The 27979-nt window shown below is 34.2% G+C and overlaps 1 protein-coding gene across 1 annotated transcript in view; it reads right to left on the bottom strand.

Annotated features, from left to right (window-relative positions):
• The window catches only part of LOC113777017, a 109746-nt gene that overhangs the window by 19150 nt on the left and 62617 nt on the right, over positions 1-27979 (bottom strand). The window contains exons 3-32 of the mRNA XM_027322066.1: positions 26219-26279; positions 25403-25552; positions 25205-25336; positions 24675-24761; positions 24460-24584; positions 23168-23282; positions 22952-23082; positions 21528-21588; positions 20680-20829; positions 20482-20613; positions 19952-20038; positions 19733-19860; positions 18441-18555; positions 18225-18355; positions 16801-16861; positions 15953-16102; positions 15755-15886; positions 15225-15311; positions 15006-15133; positions 13704-13818; positions 13468-13619; positions 12843-12991; positions 12508-12595; positions 12380-12448; positions 12145-12286; positions 11797-11868; positions 11340-11412; positions 11094-11263; positions 10378-10490; positions 10084-10268 (exon numbers count right to left, since the gene is read on the bottom strand). Of these exons, the coding sequence (XP_027177867.1) occupies positions 10084-10268; positions 10378-10490; positions 11094-11263; positions 11340-11412; positions 11797-11868; positions 12145-12286; positions 12380-12448; positions 12508-12595; positions 12843-12991; positions 13468-13619; positions 13704-13818; positions 15006-15133; positions 15225-15311; positions 15755-15886; positions 15953-16102; positions 16801-16861; positions 18225-18355; positions 18441-18555; positions 19733-19860; positions 19952-20038; positions 20482-20613; positions 20680-20829; positions 21528-21588; positions 22952-23082; positions 23168-23282; positions 24460-24584; positions 24675-24761; positions 25205-25336; positions 25403-25552; positions 26219-26248 (3460 nt within the window). The 5' untranslated portion in view covers positions 26249-26279. The remainder of the gene's footprint in view (positions 1-10083; positions 10269-10377; positions 10491-11093; positions 11264-11339; positions 11413-11796; positions 11869-12144; positions 12287-12379; positions 12449-12507; positions 12596-12842; positions 12992-13467; positions 13620-13703; positions 13819-15005; positions 15134-15224; positions 15312-15754; positions 15887-15952; positions 16103-16800; positions 16862-18224; positions 18356-18440; positions 18556-19732; positions 19861-19951; positions 20039-20481; positions 20614-20679; positions 20830-21527; positions 21589-22951; positions 23083-23167; positions 23283-24459; positions 24585-24674; positions 24762-25204; positions 25337-25402; positions 25553-26218; positions 26280-27979) is intronic.

Here is a 27979-nt window from a genome sequence, read left to right on the forward strand (position 1 = left end):
TCTTTTGAATACTTTAGAGGTTGTCTTGAGTGTTCAATTTTGGCTTATCAATCAAGAATCACACTTGATTGTGGCGACGTTTTATCAAAATCTTGGTTCGCTAACTCGTTAGGTTGTGGGTTAAGATAATATCAAAAAATTCATTTTTAAGGGGTTAAATTGGGTCATAGGTTTTCCGCTGCCTAAGCTTGAATATCACCATTATGATTCGGGCTTGTTGATTACAAGTTTCGTATGCAACAAAGATCGTATCAGTTCTTGGGGGATGAGAAATGCCATATAAGGGTTGGGTTTAAATTCAAATTGTATTCTTGTATAGGATTTTTCCTCTCATTGTAAAGAATAGGTTTCTCTTCATGGATATAGACTCAATGATGGAGTCAAACCATATTAAATCTTGTGTGCAGTTTATCTTTCATACTTATGGTTTGTTTGTCATTAAGTTATTGTGTGGTTGATATCCTAACAAGTGGTATCGAAATTTCTAGTTGCGAGTCTGGGCTATTCATTGATAAGTAGATTCTTCTTGAAGTTGGATAGGTGAAAATTCTCTTTTTGATGGTAGGCTGAAGTGCCAAGGACTTTGACTGTATTGGACCAGGTATACCATGAGTTTGGCAGGGGATCTAGTTGATGTTAGACCAAAGAGCTAAGTGTTTGACTGGGGTTTGACATATAGTTTGGATATTTACATGAGTGGATCCATGATTGAGAGAAAAGATAATCTTAAGTATTAAAATGGATTTGCGTTGAGCATTAAAGTGAACTTGAAGAAGTGTTTATAAACTTGAGTTCAATGTAAGGAGTTGCTCATCAAGAGGGAGATTATTAAATTCATGAATAAAGAATTATGTCTCATATTGGCTTGAGAGTTGGAGAAATAGCCGTTAATATGTAAATAAGGGTCCAAACCTAACAGTTTAAACTTTTGAATCAAAATTGGGTTCCTTACTCACATATTAGACTCTTTGATGGACTTTTTCGAGATATTTTTCCTTAACAAGGTATCAGAGTAGGGTTCATGGTTGAATATTGATTGACTATTGAGATCAAGTAAGTTGGTAGTGGTTACCAATTGAACAATTTAATAAGTGATATCCTTGTTTCAAGGGCTTGACAAGAAATATTGAAGGTGGAAAATAGGAAATCGAAAAGTATGGAAATACTTGACGGTGTGAATCTAGACAGGTGATATCCTTGTTTCAAGGGCTTGACAAGAAACATTGAAGGTGGAAGATAGGAAGTTAGAAAGTATGAAAATACTTGACGGTGTGAATCTAGACAGGTGATTCCAGGGTTAAGAAAATGATAGAGTCCAATATTGATTTTGAATATGAATCAGTGGAGACTCTTTCACAATTCCAATGGTTGATACTTCCTCCCGATAGCTTTTAGATTTAGGATATGTTCTTTGGATGGTATGGCATGTGTTCCAAAGAAGCAAAAAGATCTAACTTCCAAACGTTAGAAGACTCTAATGGCTATGAGTTTTACATTGTAGATGGAGTTTTGGAAACCACACATGACAAGACAGTCCTGAAGATGGGAAGATGTATGATGATTTTATCACAGTTGTCTTAATGGCAAGATAGTCTTGAAGATGGAAAGATATATGAGGATTTTATCACTTAGTTGTTTTAATAGTTAGAAATAGAGCTCACAAAAGGGAATCCTAAATTGCAAGTGGTGCTGAAAAAAATTTTGCAAAGGAAAACGGTGAATTGAGACACCTCACTAGTCGATAGAAGATAAATTCAGGGTAACTACATATTTTCATTTCTCAATTGAATAAATTGGACGTCAGGACTATATTGATTCGGATATGTAGTTCATGACCATATTATTTGGTAGTAAAAAAGCAAATGGTTACTAAAAAAAATATTCGTAAAGATGAATATTTGTTTGAAATTGACTTAATTTTTTTTAAGTAGGTTTCTTATTTTGTGCAAAACTAACTAGTTTCCTAGTTGTTTTAATTATTTGAAATAGTAGCCAAGAAATTTTCTATTTGTATTAGTTTAAAAATTAGAAGTTATTTTCTATTCTATATAAAATTAGGAATTAGCAATTATTTCCTGCTATTACTTGGGTATTGGCCAACTTATGTAACTTATAAACAGGTGAGAATTGGCATACTAAAAAATGGCACACAAGAGGTGACATATAACCTCAGAGATGAGGTAAGAGAAGATTCTTCAGAGATGAGAGATGTTATACAAAGATTGGGTTTGAATTCAAATTGTATTCTTATATAAGATTTTTCTTTTCTAATAAAGAATAGGTTTCTCTTCGTGAATGTGTACTCAATGATAGAATTGAATCACATTAAATCTTGTGTATCATTTATCCTTCATACTTATGGCTTATTTATAATTAAATTATTATATGTTTGATATCCCAACAAAAGTAGTAGGAGAACCCAATGCCACATGAAACAGACCATCAAGAGGTATATGCTATTGTGCTTGTTCTCCTCCTTGAATCGCTTGTTGAACCTGGTGTAGCAAATGATGACAATAGGGAACACAATCGAGCAAATCTCATCAAGGATGAATTTCAGCCTTTCAAACCTAGACCTTAAGAATACAGCACCAGCAAAGACTGCATAAAATATCAGTAGTTGAAACCCAGTAGGAAAGTGAGCCTAAGTCGTCAAATTAGAGTAGTCTGCCAACATCGGACTCTACAGAAACCAAGGTAAGTTGACACAAACAATGGCATCCTGGTTGACATATAGGCTACCTGCAAAATGAGGACAAAATGGCTAAGAGACTCGTGGTAAAGCTGAGAAAGCACATTTTTCTAGGTGTTTATGATGACCCGAGCACTAGGTGGAGAACGAAGATGACGAGGAGGAGGAGATCGGCCAGGAATCGTGTACACTAAGACATGGTTGGTGGTATTCAGTGATTATCTATAGGAAACGAGAAAGAAACGACTAGTTTTTACACTAAGAGGACTTCTACTACTAACGGAGAGGAGAGAGGACTTCTATACTAACGGCATTGTTTTGAAAACCGGACTAAATCGAACCGGTCGGTTCGACCGATTGGATCGCGAATCGGTCATAGCTTCGATACGGTTCATACCTCCAGTTGACAGGACTTAAAAATCGTTCGAACTGTGCGAACCAGATTGAACTGTTAAACCGGCGATTTTTTTGTTTTTGTCTATTAAATTGAAATATATATATATATATAAAGAATAGGTTTTCCTTAACCCTAAAGACTAATTATTAAATGTCACATGCATTTACTTTCTTCTCATTTTTCTGCCTCTTATCAAGTTTGCACCTCTATTTTCTATTTTCCTGACTTCCTCTAAACTCCAAACTTCTTTTTTTTTTAAAAAAATTTGCAATCTCTAAATTCAAAAATGTGAATTAAAAATTGAAACTCACAATGTTTAATTCCCATGGACATGAATTATGTATAATTTTATAACATTGTGGTATTTTTGGATTGAATTTAAGATTATCTTTTTGTAGATACAATTTAGATTGAGATGAAATTTATTTGTTGTAACTTATAATTTAAAATTTTTATTTTTGAAAATCCAAATTCTTTGAAAATATTAAATTTTTCATCATATAAAATCTTGAATTAGTCAACTACATGTCTTTTTGTGTATATATATATATATATATATATTTATATAAATTATTTTCTAAAACATTCATTGAACCAGAGTTGGACAAGTTCGATTGATTGAATCTCGATCCGAACATCTCATCGGTTCAATTAACGATCTGAGTTTCAAAACATTGACTAACGGAGAGAAGGGACGACTTCTACTCATAGTTATTAAACCCGGCCCGGCCCGGCGGTCGAACCGGTCAAACCAGTTGACCGGTCATTGGACCGGGCTGGGTTTGGAATCAGATCGTTTGTGCAAAGAGACCGTTGACTTAGTCAACGACTCGGCGGTCGAACCAGGTTAAACCGGAAACCCGGTCGGTTTTGGCCAGTTTTGTCACTAACCCAATTTTGTGGAAAAATTATATTGCTATTGTTGGAACTCGAACTTCGGACCTCTGCCCCAACACTACCGCCTGCTTACCACCAAACTACTTCCATATATGTTGATATAGTAGCTTTATTATGATATATAAATGTTTTTTCAATTCTAACTTTTTTTCTCTAAAACAAATTTATTTGGAATCTTTTAATAAAAATTTATTACCCTCCAAACTCTATAAGTTATAAAATGGATTCCAAAAATAACATATTACATAATTCATTTAAAGACAAATATTATTTTTAATAATTTTTTACACTTAAAATTCATAAATAAGCTAGATAATTACACTAAATATAGATAAAATTTTACACTTGAAGTTTGATATATTAATAAATAACTTTATATTTGATTGATTCTTATATGAATTAATTATTTTATAACAAATTAAATTAAATGAGCTTTTGTTATGGCATTATTTATTACAATTTATATCATATATCTTATATAAATAATTATGAAATATAATATTTAAATATATGTAGTGACCCACCGGTTCAACCACTCACCCACCGGTTAAACCAGTAACCCGTTGACCCACCTCCTTCGCCGGGTTCCTTCCCGGGTTGGGTTTAATAACTATGCTTCTACTACTAACGAAGAGGAAGCGGCGGCTTCTACTATTATCAATGGTAAGGTGGCGGCAATGAGGCTGTAAGACAACAACCATGCAAAGAAGTTCGGAGAAAAGATGGAAGGACTTACCTACCTAAAAAAGTGCCTTTATAGCGGTGAATTAATAAATCTCAATTCTTTTTGCAGTGATAAATTAGTAAATCTCAATTTTTTAGAGAACACGATGGCGAGGTTTTTACCCTGATAGCGATATGTTTGGTTAGGACAAAGGTTAAAAAGTTGTTAAGAATAAAAGCATTGGTGCGTGTAGTTTTTGACAATTAGAAGGATAGATAGTGGTACAGTGGCGTTTAAGCTACAATTAGCAATTAAGCGGTTAGTTAATCTGGTGAACGATGTAGTTTTTGACACTTTAGAATGATTGTTAGTGAAACGATGGCATTTAAGCTCCAGTTAGCAATTAAGTAGTTAGTTAATCTAGTGAATAAAACGCTCCTTGCTTTTGAGGATACGAAGGAACAAAAATGCTTATTGTTTGTTGCTTCAACAGAAAAAAAATCTGGTGAATAAAACGAAGGTATAATGACAAGAAGTTCCCAAAGGTTTGGTGTTAGGTCTGTCAATCGAGTTATTTGAACTAGATTTTAATAAGTTCATATTCGACTCATCTAATTAGTAATACTTTTAGGTTCCCGATCATGAGATTCGGGTTAATAAATGTGAAACTCATATTTGGCTTACAAAATATTAGGGTTTTGAGCCTAATTCGGGATTAGTCCAAACTCACTTATTAATATTTAATTTCCTTAATATAATTACTATAATTACTAGGTTGTAAAGCTAATTTGATATAAATTACATTAAAACTATACATGAACCAGTAACAGTTCATTAAAAAGTACTTGAACCAAGAATTTTTCAACAACCTTTGTGTGTGTCAAATTATTATAAGATAGAAGCCACCCGATCATCAATTGTATTATAGAATAGCGTAACAAACCAACTGATCATCAATTATATAATGATATCTTATTAATAAGATAAAAAAAACTAACTCATGAAAGACAATCTTTTTTTTTAAAGACAAATCTTAAGGGCTTGTATATTGTATAAGTTTATCAAAATCCAGCTTTTATGTTTAATATTTCTAATATATATTGATATATTTTGACATACAAGTATTAATATTTAGTAATTATGTATTTGTTTGGATATATAATTATATATACTAAAGTATAAATGTATTATGTATTGAATTATTCATACGTACGTACACACACATATATATATGTTCAGATTAGTGGGTTGCGCCTATTAGGATTTTAGGTTAAAAATCCCAAATTCAACTCACATTTAATTTGAATCTAATATTTAGATTCAAACTCAGCCCAACCCAACAAAAGTTAGGCTTATTGGACTTTTTATCCGATCGAGATCGGACTGACCTGATCCCATTAATAGTTCTATTTGATGTGTTTTCCAGTTGGTGTGTTTTGCAGTTTACTCCCTAATATTTTATTTTTTTCAATTTATCCAAAACACACCAAACACTCATATTTTTGTGCCAAATTTTTAATCGTAATTTTTGAACAAAATATTTTGTAGGATTTACACTGCTATTTTAATTGTATGCTACTTTTTTCCATGCTGAAATAAATCCCCACAAAGTGTTAGGATAATTAACTAAAATACCCAAAGCTCATTTATGCAAATTATTTGATCATTAGTTGCTCAAAATTAACTTTGGCAACCTTTTTTTTTAGAACGCCCATTACATTCTTTTTTTTTTTGTCAATCGCAAAAAGAAACACATTATTTATTTTGAAAATTCTTGTTCTTGAGAGTCAATGTGATAGAATCAACTTTAACAAAATTAAAAAAGGATAATTTCAGAAACCTTTCCTGAGGTTTCATAAAATATCACTTTACTCTCCTGACGTTTTCAAAATCACGCTTAATTTTCCTGAAGTGATTGTGGGACCATATGTCACCACCGGCAGGGATCAACTTTCAACAATACCCTTATTTCTGTAGCAATTATTTAGCTGCTAAAAACAAAAACAGAGAAAAACCGTTAGCATGTAATAGCAAAAACGGGAAATAGGATTGACGCCACTTTTCTGCCGTACGTGTAGCAAAGGCGCGAAATTGTATGAAGAATTCCAAAGGCGCTCAGTTCTTTTTAGAAGAAATGCTATCTACAAAAGGATTCTTGCTTCTATGTGGTAGAACCATCTTTTTTTTTTTTTGCCCTCTTTTCTGTAGAGAACAATACAAGAGCTTAGAGCAAAGGAGGAGAAATTGCAGTTTCATTAAAAAATCCCCTAAGTTTTGGAGTGAAGGCGTGATTCTCAGAACTTTACTTTACAACAAGTAAAAAATCATGAGTTGGTGTTTTAAATGATCATGTAATAAGTAATAGGAGATGATTCGGTTTTCTAAATGTAGCCTTGCAATTTGTCACATTTTACCCAATTTTAAATTATATCTGTTTTTGCCTAAAAGTTTCATGTGCAAGGCAATATAAATGTCAAGAAGTATGAAGTTGAGTAAGGTCAAAAAATGTACAGCTTTGTCTAAGAAGTTACGTTACATACTTGCATGTAATTTTTTCCCCCCCCCCCCCGTCCCCCCTTCTTTCCTCTCTTATTTAACCTTATATATCTAGCCAAAGAGAAATAGTTTATAACTTTTGAAATAGATAACATTTTGCACCCTCTAAATATTACGTTGTAAATCATTGTAGCTAAATTCTTGTACATGATGATTTACTATTCAAGCCTTTTTTTTTAATAGTTGATAGTACAATGTTAGTTCTTCATTATAAACTAGTTAGCACCTGAATAATACAATAGTTACATGTACTTGTCAACAAAGCATTTGCTTTACATAGAGTTAGAAACATAGTATAAACAAGTCATATTACAATTTTTTTAGTAACAAATTGTTTGTCACAAAAAAATTAATGTAAAATTTCTATTTTAAAATTTTAGACTAATTAATATCGAGTTATTTGTGTAAAAATCCCCTAATTTTAGTTTTTTTTTTTTTTTTTGTATATTTTGGACTAAGTTTTATCTAAGGTAGTTGTAGTATGTATTGCGTCCAGATGGGTTCTAAGTAATACCCAAGTATTATCATTATTTGTTAGGTATTTATGGGATTAATGCCATTTAAGACCCAATATCAAATCTAGCGATCCCGTCTTGCCCAAAATTCCTTTGAGCATGGGTAGTTCGTTGGGGTTTGAGCTCAATTGCCACCTCTAGTATAAAGTACAAGGACAGAAAGAAATTAACTTTCCTATTAACAATTCAAACCTTCAAATTCTTTGTTGTTATTACAAGGAGATCAAAATGGCTCAAATTGAACTTATGCAATCGTTGCTAGATTATTTCTTATCAATGGAAAAGAATTCAGCTTTATTTTGAAAGAGTTGCAGCAATTGTCCTAAAAAGGAACAAGAGAAATTAATTGCATTTTCTCAGTGACATCCTTGGCCTAATTAGAATGGTTTTAGGTATTTCATATATAGATACACAACATACACAACATAGCACATGAGTTGGAATCTGAATACAGATTCTAATACACAAAAATAAAATTTTAAAGAGACAAAAATAAAAGTTAATGACAATTTTGAAGGGCAATCCAATTGTAAAGTTCTACACAAGATTGCTAATGGTTAGACTTAACAATGGATGAAACGTGGTCTCAATTTTTAAAACCTATTAAAATTTTCAATAATTCCATGAAAAATCACGTTCAGGGAATTTGCTTTTTCCTAATAAATTATGTAAACGTATTAAGGTGCTTCACCATGCAGGATGACACATTCGAATTAGAGGTGTCAAAATGGGTGACTTGGGCGAGTTTGAGTTGGGTAAAATGGGTAATGAGTATAAGTGAGTCAACCCATTTATACCCATTTAATTAGATGGGTATAAATGGGTAAGTCAAAAAATGAATTGAGTAACCCAATTACCCATTTATAACCCATTTATTTTAATTTTTTGTAAATTCATTTAAATTCATTTTTGCAAACTAAGTTATCAATTTATACCGCTCTTTGTACTCATCATTAGTTTTAAATATTTACTTATAATGTTCAATAAGTCTAATTACCAAATTTTTTTCATTTATACTCTATTTCACAAAATTACATATTATTTATAATTGAATAATAAGAATATAAAAATTTGAACTAAGTACTATAAAAGTTAATCTAAAAATTTAATCTAAAAATTTTTAACCCCTGACATTTTTTCCATATATAAATTTAAAATTTCATTTTAGAAAGATAAGAAAAGAGGCTCAAATTTATCATAAATTGGTAATGCCGAAAAATGAGCAAGTTAATAAATTAAGAGAAAACAAAATAATAAAATAAAACCAACAAATAATGTAAGTGGCAGAATGAAATAAAAAGAGTAAAGAATAAATACAAAGTTACCAATGAAAGCAGACTTTTAACTTCTTGAACGCAGACAAGGATTAGAAGGAAAGAATTACTCAGTATTTTTTACGCAGACAAGGATTAGAAGGAAGTTGCTGAAACTCCTTTCAGTAACAGAAATGGCCTAAACACCAGAATGTTAACAGAAATGGCCTAATGCCTTTGGCACACTTCAAAATAGCATTGTTGCAGAAACAAATTCATTATACAATATCAAAAAGGAGTCTAGGTGACATGGCACCATGTGTACAACTTTGCAAGTTTCTGCAAGTGTCAAACGCTCGTTCGAGACACAGTACTCCACAATCTACTCAAACAGTGATAAACAGCATCCATGTTGTAGGGTTTTCCCCAGTTTTAGGCACAGCCAACTGCATGGCCCATCGCAGTTGCTAAATGTCAGTTTCAAAATGTTATAAAAGAAAGTTTCTGTAGTTGTGCTTTTTGTTTTTTCCCCTGGAAAGGATACAAATGAAATCAACATAGTTTCTTTATAAATACTAATACTTCTGAATTAAGGCAATAGATTATGATGTACTAGCATACTAGCAAAGTAGAGCACATAAAAATTGTGAGTTCCACATCCTTTATATTGAGATACAACTAACAAGAATATCTACCTCCAATCTATCTAAACGACGAAATGCGTTGTAGAAGATCAGCAGCAGAAGGCCGTTTCAATGGATCTGTCTGAAGTAGCTCCAAGATCAGGCGCTTGGTAGTTTCATCCACCTTATACATTTTGAAAACTTGCCTACGCAATGCTGGTTGTTTCAACATTTGGATCACAGAACATCCCCGGGGACAAAACAACTGGAAGAGAATCAACCCCAAGGCATACATGTCCACCTTGTTGGTGATGCACTCCCCCTTTTTCATTTCAGGTGCACGGTAGAGATACGCACCAACTGGTGTTGAATTTGTGGTCGAACTGACATCCTTAAGCATAGCTGTAAATAGGAAAAATTGATTAGACAACCAACTCATTACTCCAGGTATAATTTTGTAAAGCACCAAATTTTATTTAAATGAACCTAATCCAAAGTCCCCAATTTTCACTGTTCCAATGTCATCAATGAAAATGTTATCCATCTTCAAGTCCCGATGGATAAGATCTTTGCCGTGTATGTACTGTAAAGCCTCCAAAATCTGCCTAAAGTAACTCCATACCATATGCCTATGTAGCTCCTTCTCCTTTGCTAATTTATGCTCCAATGACCTACAATATTTAAAGCTTAATTTCAACTTTGTGCGCATTTGTCATGCAAGATTCAACTCATAGTGAAAAATAAAATAAAATCTGAGAATCAGTAAGAATGAGAACGTACTCCTTACAAAGTTCCATATGAATATACATCATCTTCTCCCTCGGGCCAAATGAAGAGGAACTATCGTAGTAAGAATACAAATTTTTTGGTTCTCTGTAATCTTCAATCCATGCCTTCAAAAACAAATTCTTAGTTTAGATTGCCAGTTTTTTAAAAGTAAAAAGAACTTAACTAAAAATATGTAGCATAAACAATTTTTTAAAGCATGTACAGGAAAAAAAAAAAAAGAACCAAGCTACTTAATATTTGAATTGAACTCGATTCAGTAAGAACTCGTTCGAACTTGGTTCGCCAACTAGTCGCACCAAACTTGAATAGCGTTTTATGTTCAATAATTTTCGAATTCGATAAAAAAACTCGTTCAACTTTGATTCGGCAAATAAACAAGTTAAACTTGAACAAAATTTCAAATTCGTTAAAATAATCAAACAAACCTAAACATTAAGGTGTTCATCTTGATTAGGCTCATTTGCGCCCCTACTGCAATATAAAACTTAAAAAGCAGAAAGGCTTAAAATAGCATATTTAATGGCCAACCCATTTTTTGAAACCACAGCAGATCACAAATATACAATTTTCTTAACTACTTATTTACAATGAGAATGACAACAAAAAGTAAAGCAATAAACAATGCATTTTAAGAGAAAATTACATAAGGTTGGATATTATTTGGTATTTGTCGTGAAAGCTAGAAAGTATGACAAAATTTAAATAACCTGATAATAGTCCACAACATTTTGATGTCGTGCGCGACAGAGCATTTTGACTTCATTAATCACACTTTGAACTTCTTTTTCTGATTCGGCAAAACGTATCTTCTTAATAGCACAAGACATGTCATCAAGTTTGACCTTGCATTCATACACGCTTCCAAAGCTACCCTTTCCTGCATTTAATTGTTGCCAAAATTAGAACAATACAAAAGTCCATTTAAAACTTACAAAAGATTTAAGTAGAAGTACCTAATATCTTAATTTCAATATACTCCCGCTTATACTTTGGGTAAATTATGTGCCCCACCATTATAGGAATTTCCTGTGTACAAATTACGAGAATATAATTACAACCTATGAAAATCAAGAATAAAAAACGAGCAAATTATCTAAATGGTTACCAAACTTTTAGAATAGTTGAATTTTGACTATTGAACAATTAAAAGTCTGGTTTCGATCACTGAACTATTTAAAGTTTAGATTTCAAGCTATTTCAATATATTTAATCATTAAATATGACAGATCTGAGTGTTCAGATGATTCACGAGACAAAAGAAAGGGATATAGTTAATGACTAAATCTGACGGAATGATCCGAAATATAAACTTTAGATAGTTCAATGACCAAAACTCGACGATTCCACAAGTTCAGTGTCATCCGAATAATTTGCTCAGAATAAAACTGCAGCTCATGATTCAAGACTTACGCCAAAATTGAATGCCTCCCGCACCGCGTTCAGTAAAGCTTTTATCGATCCTTCTATATGCTCTTGCTCAACCTAAAACATATCACCATTGATCCAATGCAACTATGAGGATAAAATATCCATGCAAATCAAATGCAGAAGAAGTATTTCAAATAAACTTGCAGGCTTACGCAAACAAAGATTGCATAAAGGTTCAAAGCAATATATAAATCAAATTCTATCTTATTATCTTTTGGAACTATTGAATTCAAAATTTCAGATGACATAATTTTCATGGAAGTCTTGGACATTAGACTAATTAGTAGTGGAATTCAGAAGGAAATACACAGCTTCTTTTGGAGATATTACCACTGATTGAAGCTTTCCATAAAAGGTCAATGGATCATTTACTCCATCTCTGGGTTCTATATGGATGCCAACCTGTGTTTCTGTCCAATTGATCTTCAGAATCGTCCTTTCATCCTTTAAAAGGTCTTTGGACAGAAGAACCCTACGTATTACACAATAGAAACCTGAATTGAAAGAGAGCAAATATGCAATATCGGATTCAAAAAGTAAAATTTAAGAGTGGTATCTTAATTACCTGAGTGGAATGGAAATATCAATTCCTGAATTAAAATCGAGAAGAAAGTTCTCACCATAAATTGAATTCCTGACAAATATAGTATTATAAAAAAAAAATAAAAACGTATATTCTCATTAAATACATACAACGATACAACAACATAGAATTCATTAGTTATTGATACAGACAAAGTTCTTCCAATAACTTTGTTTGTCTTCTCTGCCTTTTTCCAATCTGCACAAATAATTTTCCAAGTAAAATTAGTAGATGACCAATTAATTGCATTGGGGTTCAAGAGATGACTGGACTCTAGTGCATGATCTTAACTTCATTTTTCAAGGCACATACAAAATTATTACTCCCATCAGTGAAAAATTAAGGATGAGCAGATCTGTCACTGGTTAAGATACAAGAACCATAACCTTGGATTTTTCTATCACCCATGAACGCACTACAACACGCAAATCCATTGATTCCACACCAACGTGTGAGTCATGACATAGATCTTCATCAACAATATTGTGATCAGCAGAATCAGAGCCAAAAGAGTTCTGCTTTTCTATTGTCAATGAGCGTTTTGGTGAAGTTGGTCCACATTTACCCCGTTTAGATTGTTTAGAGGAGGAGACTCTGCAAGCAACAAAAATCATCAAATACAATGCAAAACCAAGAGGATATGTGCCAAAACCTTTATTCAAACACCAATTAAGCAACCAGTCACAAAGCCCATCTCCTAATCAATTACCTAATGAAGCTTGTGGATCAGTCAACAAATCATTCTTAATTTAGATATGTATAGGAAACTATAAATCCATCTTGGTGTCTTCTAACGAGTACACCACAAAATTTATTCAAACACCCATTTGGAAATTGTTCCATCTTCAGTCAAATTAAAACATGCATAGATATTGTTAAGTTCGTAAGTCCATCCTGAACTCAGACATATACATTAGATAGATAATGCAGAAATTCTTTCACAATTCATTCTCAAAAGACAGTAAATAACTCCTTTATGAAGGTCTCAATTTCATCCACACACTTCTTTGTTAACAGAGTATCTGGAAAAAAAATTGCAAAGCAACGGGATACTTCAGTTAAACATTTACCGAAAGTTCGAGCGTATAAGCCTCTGCTTAAAATGAATGCAGTTCACAAGACCCAAAATATCGACTACCTCATCTCTGACACTGTCTGTGGCGGAAGAAGCCAAGGCCACAAGAGGCACACTTGGAAACTTCTGTTTAAAGATACCAAGACCCTGGATAGGTACTCTAAAAAGTTAAGTGTCAGCTAAAAGAACTTTAACTGATGTAACAGAAATGAAAACACTGTGAAAGGCAACCTGATAATCTGGTCTATTATCTCTTTTGCATACAGATTGAACTTCTTCAATGAAAATTCTGGCAAGCAATCCACGATCATATAGAGTTTCCAAGTGTTCCAGAAGTAGCTTACTTCTACAATCATACATGAATTGTATTAGTACATTTAGCAACCTCGTGAAAGTGGCACCTCACAAATTTTCAAACCAGATAACAATGGATATCCCATAACTGGTGGGGAGCAAGCATTACAAGGTTTACCAGTCACATTAATGATTGAAAAATGAATGTGAGAGTTCGATATTTTGTCCAATGCATCATATCCACTCATACAACATGATAACTCAATGGTAAACAGCATAGGAACTTCCCTTAATGTCCAATACTAGTACCATAATCATAACAAAGGGCTCCAGGAGGTAAAAGAAACTTGTATAAAAAAATCTCCAACTCCACGACATAATAAGACCCTACTTCACAAGCAAACCTTAAGGTTGGTCACTCAATATGCAATAATATTACTATCAGGAAAAAGATTTTTTGCAAAAGATTTTATTGATCATAATACAAATGGATCAATAGAAAAAGGAAAGGCCATCACTTTGATTATGCCGGCTTCACAGTATAATTAATTTGTCTAGCAGGTTAAATTATCATTCCTGAAGAACAAAAGGAAATACGGCCAATAAGAATTCCTATAATCAAAGACTCTAAAAGCCTCAAACATGAGATATTGATATGGGAGGGAAAGGAATGGGAAGAATAGGAGGGAACTGATCTTTTGTGCTTGGATTGATTTTTTATCAGAGAGTTAGAGAAATAGGTTTTGCATGACATAATAAGAGGTCTCCAACATTTGCTTCATGGTGCTTTAGATCTTTCCCCGTGGAAAATAGTGCAGCATCTCCTGTGAGGGAACTCATTCCTCAGATTAATACATTACTTGTCTAGTAGCAAGTTAATTGCATTCAAAAAGAAACATATGTTTTGAAAAGGAAAACCATACAGCATACAGCATTTAAAAATATTGGCAAACCAACTTTCTGACTTTTTCCCAAACTCCAGAATGAACAGATCTATTTGCAGAAAGGTGAAAGGTACACAGTTCACAAACTATTAAGTTGTCTGTCCAATAGCATTGAGGTCAATAAGACAAACAGCTCATAGTAGTACTTCCTAAAAAATTATCCAACTTAAAATACAAACTCAAGACAACAAACTGGTTGTAGGATGATTTCCTTTCCAATTTCCATCTGTTTTCCCAATTTCAGAGTGAATGCATCTAGTAAAGCACACAGTCAAAAAGAAATATGACTACACACTCGGTAATTGTGTCATCAGCGGTGACATATAGCAGCTTGAATTCACAACGTTCTGTCACAAGCTCCTCCCGAATCCTCTGTCGTTCAGTCAGCTTCCTTAAGCCAAATAGATCCATAGATTTTTTTCCCTATTGAGTAATAAGAATTTTCAATGAAGATGTTAGGTAGAGTGCCATAATATAGAGTAAAGACAGAAAGATAAATATTTGACAGACATACCAGTACTGGATGTTCAACTAGATGGGCGATAAAGGAAGGAAGTGGGACAACAACCAAAGTCATCCCAGGACATAAAAGAGCAGAGAGCTGACAGAAAGCAGAATTACATGTCTAATCAGAGTTTAAAGAACACAGCACTGGTTCCAAATGACACAAAAGACGACCAGGAATGTTTATTGTTTCTTAGCAACCCCATAAACAGTAGTACAACTTCAACAACCAATTATGTGGTCAGGAAATATATTAGTCTTTCAAAGGAAAACATCTTAGGTTAGTGTTAAATCTAAATACATAAAATTTAGTATAAAAAATTAGGTACAATAAAGGTCAGTCCAAAAAATTTATTGAACACAGGAATGAAAACACTTGAAAATATGCCCATATAACCAAAATGAAGAATTGGATTGGTGAACTTATTCTGACGCACTAAGTCAGCTTAGCCGGATATTATCAATCCCACCTCCTGGTTTTATGCTAGTATAATATTAGTAACAAAAAAGAGTGGGTTAAAACAGAATAAATTCTTTTACCTGATATGTCACTTCGCTTCCTTCTACAACTGACATTACTGCAAAAACATCGCGCCCACTCATAGTTGCATTGATCACTTCTCTTTGCTCCGGTCCCAAAGAAAAATTGCCAAATAATCTTCCGCTGAATTCCTGACATCAGATGCAATTAAGTGCATGGCTCATATTTCAGAAGCAAGAATATATAGGTTTGCCCACCTCTAGCCCCTTTCCCCATGGAAAGTTGTAGCTGCTCCATCTTTCATTGTTTGAACTTTCAATATCCACGACACAAGGTTCTGCTTCCACAGATGCTGCTGAAACTCCATACTTTTCGAAGTGAATTGAATCTTCTGGACGAAATTCTAGCTGTGTTAATATCAGGAGGCTGTGTGTTAGCATTTTCTAGTGATTCCATATGTGTGTGGATAACAAAGAGGAAGGTAATACAATATCTGCCTGTGTAAATGAAAGAAGTTTGGAAACTGGTGGAGTAAAGTTGGACTGTTCTGGTGGCAAACTTGTCTCATCAGGATCTCCGGGTTTTACATATTTCCCAGAAAAGAGCTCAAGATTGGAAAGAGCTTCCCAAACCTTCCAGAACATTAATATCCAGGAAAACTTACACATGGAAAATTTTTGGAAGTAAAACTAATCTAGGACTGTAGGAAATGGCAAAAATAGCTAACAAAAAAAAGTCACAAGCCTTCAATACAAAGCCCTAGGAGTGGACAATTTTTTTGACAATCCTTAAGCGTGCCAAGATTGTTACAAGCTTGTCTAGACCATGTAAATGACTAGAAACATGATAGATGACAATCAAGCATAGACGCAGAAGTAAAATAAAATTAGAATGCAAAAGAAGTAAAAAAGAAGAGTTGAGATCTTCCTCATGATAGAGAACTGTAAGGCAGTTGCAGAAAAGTAATGTCAAAATCCATTTTGCACTTTTGCAAAATAATTGACAGATAGATCATCAGAGTGCAATAGCAAGCGATTCCTCTGAAATTGAGGAACCTCATCATCATGTCACTAGTCTTGATTAAGCATGTAGGAGAGAAATTCACCTCTTTATCTTCAACCTTGTGACTGTCCATCCCTGCTTTCTGACACTTACAATCGACTGACCTAGAAAATTGAAAATAAAAAATTGAGGCTGAAGAGATAGCAAAGTTTGCAGAATGACCAACTGGATAACTTATATATGAAACTCAGGATACCAAATCTCCAATGGCAACACAATTCAAGATTCATTCTGTTCAAACAAGCAGCCAAATTAAACTAGTATCCTTGTTGTCAACTAAATGCTCACTACAATCTACCAATTCTTCTGGTCCATAGAAATATAAACGAGTAAAAACTAGGTACAAATTAACTGATATCATCATCATCTTGACAAGAAATGAGATGGACACGGCTTGAAAAGCTAACAATTGAAGCTAAAAAAAACCATGCACACTTCAATTTCCAAATTAGGTTTCTGCCAAGAACTTAATTCCACACTTACACCCCTCAGAAATTAATTTTAGGACCAATTTGTTGCTACTACTGGTATGAGAAGTGATGATCAATTTGAGTTACTACAATTTTTTGGTCCGCCATCAGATTGAAAAGAAGAAGGATATCAAGAGAACACAGCACACATTTTCTAACTAAAGAAAAGTAAAGTACATGATTTCAATGTACATAAGCACGCATAACTTTTAGTTTTAACAACTAAGGCAAAGAAACCATGCAACAAACTCAAAAAATATACTAGGGAACCTGTTGTTTTTTAGTCTATTTCTATGTTTAGAGAGAAAACAAAGTATCTATATTCATTGGAAACTTCTCAGAAAAAGAAATCTAGCCAAAAACTATGTTAGTAGTTAGAAAATTGAAAAATTGATCCTCAAAGTCAGATGGACACCTCTGAAATGATGCTTACGGACATTGATAGCAAGTGTTATTATAATCTCAAGGCTGGATATGAGGCTACAATTAGGATGTCAGCAGAGTTTACAAACATTTGCAAAGATTGCTGCAGCATTGTTGACACTGGTATACCCTAATCAGTCAATAAATCGTTCTGTATTTAGATATTTATAGGAAACTATAAATCCATCTTGGTTTCTTCTACCACAAAATTTATTCAAACACCCATTTGGAAATTGTTCCATCTTTAGTCGAATTAAAACATGATAGATATTGTTTAGTTTGTAAGTCAGCTGAAACAACAAAGATCTAATAATACTTAGTGCTTGTGATTCCATACTGGTTTGTCAACCAAAAAATTCAAGCGCTTGACATATACATTAGATAAACTAACAGAACTCTTGAGTTTAGTCCATCCTGAACTCAGACATATATACATTAGATAAACTTTCAGAAATTCTTTCACAATCCTTTCTCAAAAGACAGTAAATAACTCCTTTATGAAGGACTCAATTTCATCCACACACTTCTTTGTTAACAGAGTATCTGAAAAAAAAATTGCAAAGCAACAGGATACCTCCGCTTAAAATGAATGCAGTTCACAAGACCCAAAATGTCGACCGCCTCATCTCTGATACCGTCTGGCTCGATAGAAGCCAAGGCCACAAGAGGTACCCTTGGAAACTTCTTTTTAAAGATACCAAGACCCTGGATAGGTACTCTAAAAAGTTGAAGTGTCCGCTAAAAGAACTTTAACTGATGTAACAGAAATGAAAACACTGTGAAAGGCAACCTGATACTCTGGTGTCTTATATCCTTCGCATACAGATTGAACTTCTTCAATGACAATTCTAGCAAGCAATCCACGATCATATAGAGTTTTCAAGTGTTCCAGAAGTAGCTCACTTCTACAATCATACACGAATTGTATTAGTACATTTAGCAACCTCTTGAAAGTGGCACCTCTCAAATTTTCAAACCAGATAACAATGGATATCCCATAACTGGTGGGAAGCAAGGTTTACCAGTCACATTAATAATTGAAAAATGAATGTGAGAGTTCAATATTTTTGTCCAATGCATCATATCCACTCATACAACATGATAACTCAATGGTAAACAACATAGGAACTTCCTTTAATGTCCAATACTAGTACCGTAATCATAACAAAGGGCTCCAGGATGTAAAAGAAACTTGTATAAAAAAATCTCCAACTCCACGACATAATAAGACCCTACTTCACAAGCAAACCTTAAGATTGGTCACTCAATATGCAATAATATCGCTATCAGAAAAAGATTTTTTGCAAAGCTTTTATTGATCATAATACAAATGGATCAATAGAAAAAGGAAAGACCGTCACTTTGATTATGCCGGCTTCACAGTATAATTAATTTGTCTAGCAGGTTAAATTATCATTCCTGAAGAACAAAAGGAAGTACGGCCAATAAGAATTCCTGTAATCAAAGACTCTAAAAGCCTCAAACATGAAATATTGATATGGGAGGGAAAGGAATGGGAAGAATAGGAGGGAACTGATCTTTTGTGCATGGATTGATTTTTTATCAGAGAGTTAGAGAAATAGGTTTTGCAAGACATAATAAGAGGTCTCCAACATTTGCTTCATGGTGCTTTAGATCTTTCCCCGTGGAAAATAGTGCAGCATCTCCTGTGAGGGAACTCATTCCTCAGATTAATACATTACTTGTCTAGTAGCAAGTTAATTGCATTCAAAAAGAAACATATGTTTTGAAAAGGAAAACCATACAGCATACAGCATTTAAAAATATTGGCAAACCAACTTTCTGACTTTTTCCCAAACTCCAGAATGAACAGATCTATTTGCAGAAAGGTGAAAGGTACACAGTTCACAAACTATTAAGTTGTCTGTCCAATAGCATTGAGGTCAATAAGACAAACAGCTCATAGTAGTACTTCCTAAAAAATTATCCAACTTAAAATACAAACTCAAGACAACAAACTGGTTGTAGGATGATTTCCTTTCCAATTTCCATCTGTTTTCCCAATTTCAGAGTGAATGCATCTAGTAAAGCACACAGTCAAAAAGAAATATGACTACACACTCGGTAATTGTGTCATCAGCGGTGACATATAGCAGCTTGAATTCACAACGTTCTGTCACAAGCTCCTCCCGAATCCTCTGTCGTTCAGTCAGCTTCCTTAAGCCAAATAGATCCATAGATTTTTTTCCCTATTGAGTAATAAGAATTTTCAATGAAGATGTTAGGTAGAGTGCCATAATATAGAGTAAAGACAGAAAGATAAATATTTGACAGACATACCAGTACTGGATGTTCAACTAGATGGGCGATAAAGGAAGGAAGTGGGACAACAACCAAAGTCATCCCAGGACATAAAAGAGCAGAGAGCTGACAGAAAGCAGAATTACATGTCTAATCAGAGTTTAAAGAACACAGCACTGGTTCCAAATGACACAAAAGACGACCAGGAATGTTTATTGTTTCTTAGCAACCCCATAAACAGTAGTACAACTTCAACAACCAATTATGTGGTCAGGAAATATATTAGTCTTTCAAAGGAAAACATCTTAGGTTAGTGTTAAATCTAAATACATAAAATTTAGTATAAAAAATTAGGTACAATAAAGGTCAGTCCAAAAAATTTATTGAACACAGGAATGAAAACACTTGAAAATATGCCCATATAACCAAAATGAAGAATTGGATTGGTGAACTTATTCTGACGCACTAAGTCAGCTTAGCCGGATATTATCAATCCCACCTCCTGGTTTTATGCTAGTATAATATTAGTAACAAAAAAGAGTGGGTTAAAACAGAATAAATTCTTTTACCTGATATGTCACTTCGCTTCCTTCTACAACTGACATTACTGCAAAAACATCGCGCCCACTCATAGTTGCATTGATCACTTCTCTTTGCTCCGGTCCCAAAGAAAAATTGCCAAATAATCTTCCGCTGAATTCCTGACATCAGATGCAATTAAGTGCATGGCTCATATTTCAGAAGCAAGAATATATAGGTTTGCCCACCTCTAGCCCCTTTCCCCATGGAAAGTTGTAGCTGCTCCATCTTTCATTGTTTGAACTTTCAATATCCACGACACAAGGTTCTGCTTCCACAGATGCTGCTGAAACTCCATACTTTTCGAAGTGAATTGAATCTTCTGGACGAAATTCTAGCTGTGTTAATATCAGGAGGCTGTGTGTTAGCATTTTCTAGTGATTCCATATGTGTGTGGATAACAAAGAGGAAGGTAATACAATATCTGCCTGTGTAAATGAAAGAAGTTTGGAAACTGGTGGAGTAAAGTTGGACTGTTCTGGTGGCAAACTTGTCTCATCAGGATCTCCGGGTTTTACATATTTCCCAGAAAAGAGCTCAAGATTGGAAAGAGCTTCCCAAACCTTCCAGAACATTAATATCCAGGAAAACTTACACATGGAAAATTTTTGGAAGTAAAACTAATCTAGGACTGTAGGAAATGGCAAAAATAGCTAACAAAAAAAAGTCACAAGCCTTCAATACAAAGCCCTAGGAGTGGACAATTTTTTTGACAATCCTTAAGCGTGCCAAGATTGTTACAAGCTTGTCTAGACCATGTAAATGACTAGAAACATGATAGATGACAATCAAGCATAGACGCAGAAGTAAAATAAAATTAGAATGCAAAAGAAGTAAAAAAGAAGAGTTGAGATCTTCCTCATGATAGAGAACTGTAAGGCAGTTGCAGAAAAGTAATGTCAAAATCCATTTTGCACTTTTGCAAAATAATTGACAGATAGATCATCAGAGTGCAATAGCAAGCGATTCCTCTGAAATTGAGGAACCTCATCATCATGTCACTAGTCTTGATTAAGCATGTAGGAGAGAAATTCACCTCTTTATCTTCAACCTTGTGACTGTCCATCCCTGCTTTCTGACACTTACAATCGACTGACCTAGAAAATTGAAAATAAAAAATTGAGGCTGAAGAGATAGCAAAGTTTGCAGAATGACCAACTGGATAACTTATATATGAAACTCAGGATACCAAATCTCCAATGGCAACACAATTCAAGATTCATTCTGTTCAAACAAGCAGCCAAATTAAACTAGTATCCTTGTTGTCAACTAAATGCTCACTACAATCTACCAATTCTTCTGGTCCATAGAAATATAAACGAGTAAAAACTAGGTACAAATTAACTGATATCATCATCATCTTGACAAGAAATGAGATGGACACGGCTTGAAAAGCTAACAATTGAAGCTAAAAAAAACCATGCACACTTCAATTTCCAAATTAGGTTTCTGCCAAGAACTTAATTCCACACTTACACCCCTCAGAAATTAATTTTAGGACCAATTTGTTGCTACTACTGGTATGAGAAGTGATGATCAATTTGAGTTACTACAATTTTTTGGTCCGCCATCAGATTGAAAAGAAGAAGGATATCAAGAGAACACAGCACACATTTTCTAACTAAAGAAAAGTAAAGTACATGATTTCAATGTACATAAGCACGCATAACTTTTAGTTTTAACAACTAAGGCAAAGAAACCATGCAACAAACTCAAAAAATATACTAGGGAACCTGTTGTTTTTTAGTCTATTTCTATGTTTAGAGAGAAAACAAAGTATCTATATTCATTGGAAACTTCTCAGAAAAAGAAATCTAGCCAAAAACTATGTTAGTAGTTAGAAAATTGAAAAATTGATCCTCAAAGTCAGATGGACACCTCTGAAATGATGCTTACGGACATTGATAGCAAGTGTTATTATAATCTCAAGGCTGGATATGAGGCTACAATTAGGATGTCAGCAGAGTTTACAAACATTTGCAAAGATTGCTGCAGCATTGTTGACACTGGTATACCCTAATCAGTCAATAAATCGTTCTGTATTTAGATATTTATAGGAAACTATAAATCCATCTTGGTTTCTTCTACCACAAAATTTATTCAAACACCCATTTGGAAATTGTTCCATCTTTAGTCGAATTAAAACATGATAGATATTGTTTAGTTTGTAAGTCAGCTGAAACAACAAAGATCTAATAATACTTAGTGCTTGTGATTCCATACTGGTTTGTCAACCAAAAAATTCAAGCGCTTGACATATACATTAGATAAACTAACAGAACTCTTGAGTTTAGTCCATCCTGAACTCAGACATATATACATTAGATAAACTTTCAGAAATTCTTTCACAATCCTTTCTCAAAAGACAGTAAATAACTCCTTTATGAAGGACTCAATTTCATCCACACACTTCTTTGTTAACAGAGTATCTGAAAAAAAAATTGCAAAGCAACAGGATACCTCCGCTTAAAATGAATGCAGTTCACAAGACCCAAAATGTCGACCGCCTCATCTCTGATACCGTCTGGCTCGATAGAAGCCAAGGCCACAAGAGGTACCCTTGGAAACTTCTTTTTAAAGATACCAAGACCCTGGATAGGTACTCTAAAAAGTTGAAGTGTCCGCTAAAAGAACTTTAACTGATGTAACAGAAATGAAAACACTGTGAAAGGCAACCTGATACTCTGGTGTCTTATATCCTTCGCATACAGATTGAACTTCTTCAATGACAATTCTAGCAAGCAATCCACGATCATATAGAGTTTTCAAGTGTTCCAGAAGTAGCTCACTTCTACAATCATACACGAATTGTATTAGTACATTTAGCAACCTCTTGAAAGTGGCACCTCTCAAATTTTCAAACCAGATAACAATGGATATCCCATAACTGGTGGGAAGCAAGGTTTACCAGTCACATTAATAATTGAAAAATGAATGTGAGAGTTCAATATTTTTGTCCAATGCATCATATCCACTCATACAACATGATAACTCAATGGTAAACAACATAGGAACTTCCTTTAATGTCCAATACTAGTACCGTAATCATAACAAAGGGCTCCAGGATGTAAAAGAAACTTGTATAAAAAAATCTCCAACTCCACGACATAATAAGACCCTACTTCACAAGCAAACCTTAAGATTGGTCACTCAATATGCAATAATATCGCTATCAGAAAAAGATTTTTTGCAAAGCTTTTATTGATCATAATACAAATGGATCAATAGAAAAAGGAAAGACCGTCACTTTGATTATGCCGGCTTCACAGTATAATTAATTTGTCTAGCAGGTTAAATTATCATTCCTGAAGAACAAAAGGAAGTACGGCCAATAAGAATTCCTGTAATCAAAGACTCTAAAAGCCTCAAACATGAAATATTGATATGGGAGGGAAAGGAATGGGAAGAATAGGAGGGAACTGATCTTTTGTGCATGGATTGATTTTTTATCAGAGAGTTAGAGAAATAGGTTTTGCAAGACATAATAAGAGGTCTCCAACATTTGCTTTATGGAGCTTTAGATCTTTCCTCGTGGAAAATTAGTGCAGCATCTCCTGTGAGGGAACTCATTCCTCAGATTAATACATTACTTGTCTAGTAGCAATTTAATTGCATTCGAAAAGAAACATATGCTTAGAAAAGGAAAACCATAAAGCATACAGCTTTTTAAAATGTTGGCAAACCAACTTTCTGACTTTTTCCCAAACTCCAGAATGAACAGATCTATTTGCAGAAAGGTGAAGGTACACAGTTCACAAACTATTAAGTTGTCTGTCCAATAGCATTGAGGTCAATAAGACAAACAGCTCATAGTAATACTTCCTAAAAAATTATCCACCTTAAAATACAAACTCAAGACAACAAAGTGGTTGTAGGATGATTTCCTTTCCAATTTCCATCTGTTTTCCCAATTTCAGAGCGAATGCATCTAGTAAAGCACACAGTCAAAAAGAAATATGACAACACACTCGGTAATTGTGTCAGCGGTGACATATAGCAGCTTGCATTCACAACTTTCTTTCACAAGCTCCCCCAGAATCCTCTGTTGTTCAGTCAGCTCCATTGAGCCAGATAGACCCATAGATTTTGTTCCCTATGAGTAATAAGAATTTTCAATGAAGATATTAGGTAGAGTGCCATAATATAGAGTAAAGACAGAAAGATTAATATTTGACAGACATACCGGTGAGGGATTCTTAACTCGAACGTCGACTATTTCAGGAAGTGGGACAACAACCACAGTCGTCCCAGGACGTAAAAGAGCAGGGAGCTGACAGAAAGCAGCATTACACGTCTAATCAGAGTTTAAAGAACACAGCACTAGTTCCAAATGACACAAAAGACGACCAGGAATGTTTGTTGTTTCTTAGCAGTCCCATAAACAGTAGTACAACTTCAACAACCAATTATGTGGTCAGGAAATATATTAGTCTTTCAAAGGAAAACATCTTAGGTTAGTGTTAAATCTAAATACAAAAAATTTAGTGTACAAAATTAGGTACAATAAGGGTCAGTCCAAAAAATTTATTGAACACAGGAATGAAAACACTTGAAAATATGCCCATATAACTGAAATGAAGAATTGGATTGGTGAACTTATTCTGACGCACTAAGTCAGCTTAGCCGGATATTATCAATCCCACCACCTGGTTTTATGCTAGTATAATATTAGGAACAAGAAAGAGTGGGTTAAAACAGAATAAATTCTTTTACCTGATATGTCATGTGACTTCCGTCTATAGGTGACATTTCTGCAAAAACATCGTGTCCACTCATAGTTGCATTGATCACATCTCTTTGCTCCGGTTTCAAAGAAAAATTGACATATAATTTTTTGCCCAGTTCCTGACATCAGATGCAATTAAGTACATGGCTCATATTTCAGAAGCAAGAATATATAGGTTTGCCCACCTCTAGCTCCTTTGTCCATGGAAAGTTGTTGCCTCTCCCTCTTTCATTGTTTGAACTTTCAATACCCACGACACAAGGTTCTGCTTCCACAGATGCTGCTGAAACTCCATACTTTTCGAAATGACTTGAATCTTCTGGACGAAATTCTAGCTGTGTTAATATCAGGAGGCTGTGTGTTAGCATTTTCTACTGATTCCATATGTGTGTGGATAACAAAGAGGAAGGTAATACAATCTCTGCCTGTGTAAATGAAAGAAGTTTGGAAACTGATGGAGTAAAGTTGGACTGTTCTGGTGGCGAACTTGTCTCATCAGGATCTCCGGGTTTTACATATTTCCCAGAGAAGAGCTCAAGATTGGAACGAGCTTCCCAAACCTTCCAGAACATTAATATCCAGGGAAACTTACACATGGAAAATTTTTAGAAGTAAAACTAATCTAGGACTGTAGGAAATGACAAAAATAGCTAAAAAATAAAGTCACAAGCCTTCAATACAAAGCCCTAGGAGTGGACAAATTTTTTGACTAGCTTGTGTAGACCATGTAAATGACTAGAAACATGATAGATGACAACCAAGCATGGACGCAGAAGTAAAATAAAATTAGAATGCAAAAGAACTAAAAAAGAAGAGTTGAGATCTTCCTCATTACAGAGAACTGTAAGGCAGTTGCAGAAAAGTAATATCAAAAATCCATTTTGCACTTTTGCAATGAATTGACAGAAGATCATCAGAGTGCAATAGCTACGATTCCTCTGAAATTTGAGAACCTCCATTATATGTTATATCTTGATTAAGCATGTAGGAGAGAAATTCACCTCTTTATCTTCAACCTTGTGACTGTCCATCCCTGCTTTCTGACACTTACAATCGACTGACCTAGAAAATTGAAAATAAAAAATTGAGGCTGAAGAGATAGCAAAGTTTGCAGAATGACCAACTGGATAACCTATATATGAAACTCAGGATACCAAATCTCCAATGGCAACACAATTCAAGATTCATTCTGTTCAAACAAGCAGCCAAATTAAAATATACTTGATTTATGTAATAAACTAGTATCCTTGTTGTCAACTAAATGCTCACTGCAATCTACCAATTCTTCTGGTCCATAGAAATATAAGCGAGTAAAAACTAGGTACAAATTAAATGATATCATCATCATCTTGACAAGAAATGAGATGGACACGGCTTGAAAAGCTAACAATTGAAGCTAAAAAAAACCATGCACACTTCAATTTCCAAATTAGGTTTCTGCCAAGAACTTAATTCCACACTTACACCCCTCAGAAATTAATTTTAGGACCAATTTATTTCTACTACTGGTATGAGAAGTGATGATCAATTTGAGTTACTACAATTTTTTTGCCCGCCATCAGACTTAAAAGAAGACGGATATCAAGAGAACACAGCACACATTTTCTAACTAAAGAAAAGTAAAGTACATGATTTCAATGTACATAAGCACGCATAACTTTTAGTTTTAACAACTAAGGCAAAGAAACCATGCAACAAACTCGAAAAATATACTAGGGAACCTGTTGTTTTTTAGTCTATTTCTATGTTTAGAGAGAATGTAAACTAAGAAAAATGGAGAGAAAAAATACTTTTCTTCTATTTCACTATGGACTACACAATATACAAATATATATATACACAAGTGGATACTATAATCATACTATAATCATATGATACTATAATCATACTATTACCTAATTAATATATGATACTATAATCATATGATACCTAATTAATATATGATACTATAATCAAATCTTTCCTAATATTTATATTATCAAATCTTTCCATAATATCAGATCACATATCTTCAACACTCCCCCTCAAGCTGGTGAATATAGATCTTCCATTCCCAGCTTGACAACACTTTCATGAAACATGTTGCTACACAGTCCCTTTGTCATTACATCTGCAAGTTGAAGTCCTGTCGGAACATATGGAGTACAAATCAGTCCACTTTCTAGCTTCTCTTTAATAAAGTGCCTGTCTATCTCTATGTGCTTCGTCCGATCATGTTGCACTGGGTTGTGAGCTATACTTATAGCAGATTTGTTATCACAATATAGCTTCATCGGTTTGCTCCATTGAATCCTCAAGTCTTCTAGGATAATTTTAACCCACAATAATTCACACACCCCTGCTGCCATAGCCCTGAACTCTGCTTCAGCACTTGACCTTGCTACCACACTTTGTTTCTTGCTTCTCCAGGATATTAAGTTTCCTCCAAGAAATGTACAATATCCTGAAGTTGATCGCCTGTCAACTGGAGACCCTGCAAAGTCTGCATCTGTGTAAACTGCCAGATCAATTTCAGGACCCTTTTTGAATAAAATTCCCTTCCCTGGATGTGCCTTTAAGTAATGAAGCACTCAATAAACTGCTTGTAGATGAACTGCTCTAGGATCATGCATAAACTGACTAATAACACTGACTGAGTAAGCTATATCTGGCCTAGTATGTGCGAGATAAATGAGTTTCCCAACAAGTCTTTGGTACATCTCTCTGTCCACAGCTGTATCTCCATGAGCCTCACTTAATTTGTGATTCTGCTCAATGGGAGT

Source organism: Coffea eugenioides, chromosome 7 (genome assembly GCF_003713205.1).
Source record: "Coffea eugenioides isolate CCC68of chromosome 7, Ceug_1.0, whole genome shotgun sequence".
NCBI classification, from domain to species: domain Eukaryota; kingdom Viridiplantae; phylum Streptophyta; class Magnoliopsida; order Gentianales; family Rubiaceae; genus Coffea; species Coffea eugenioides.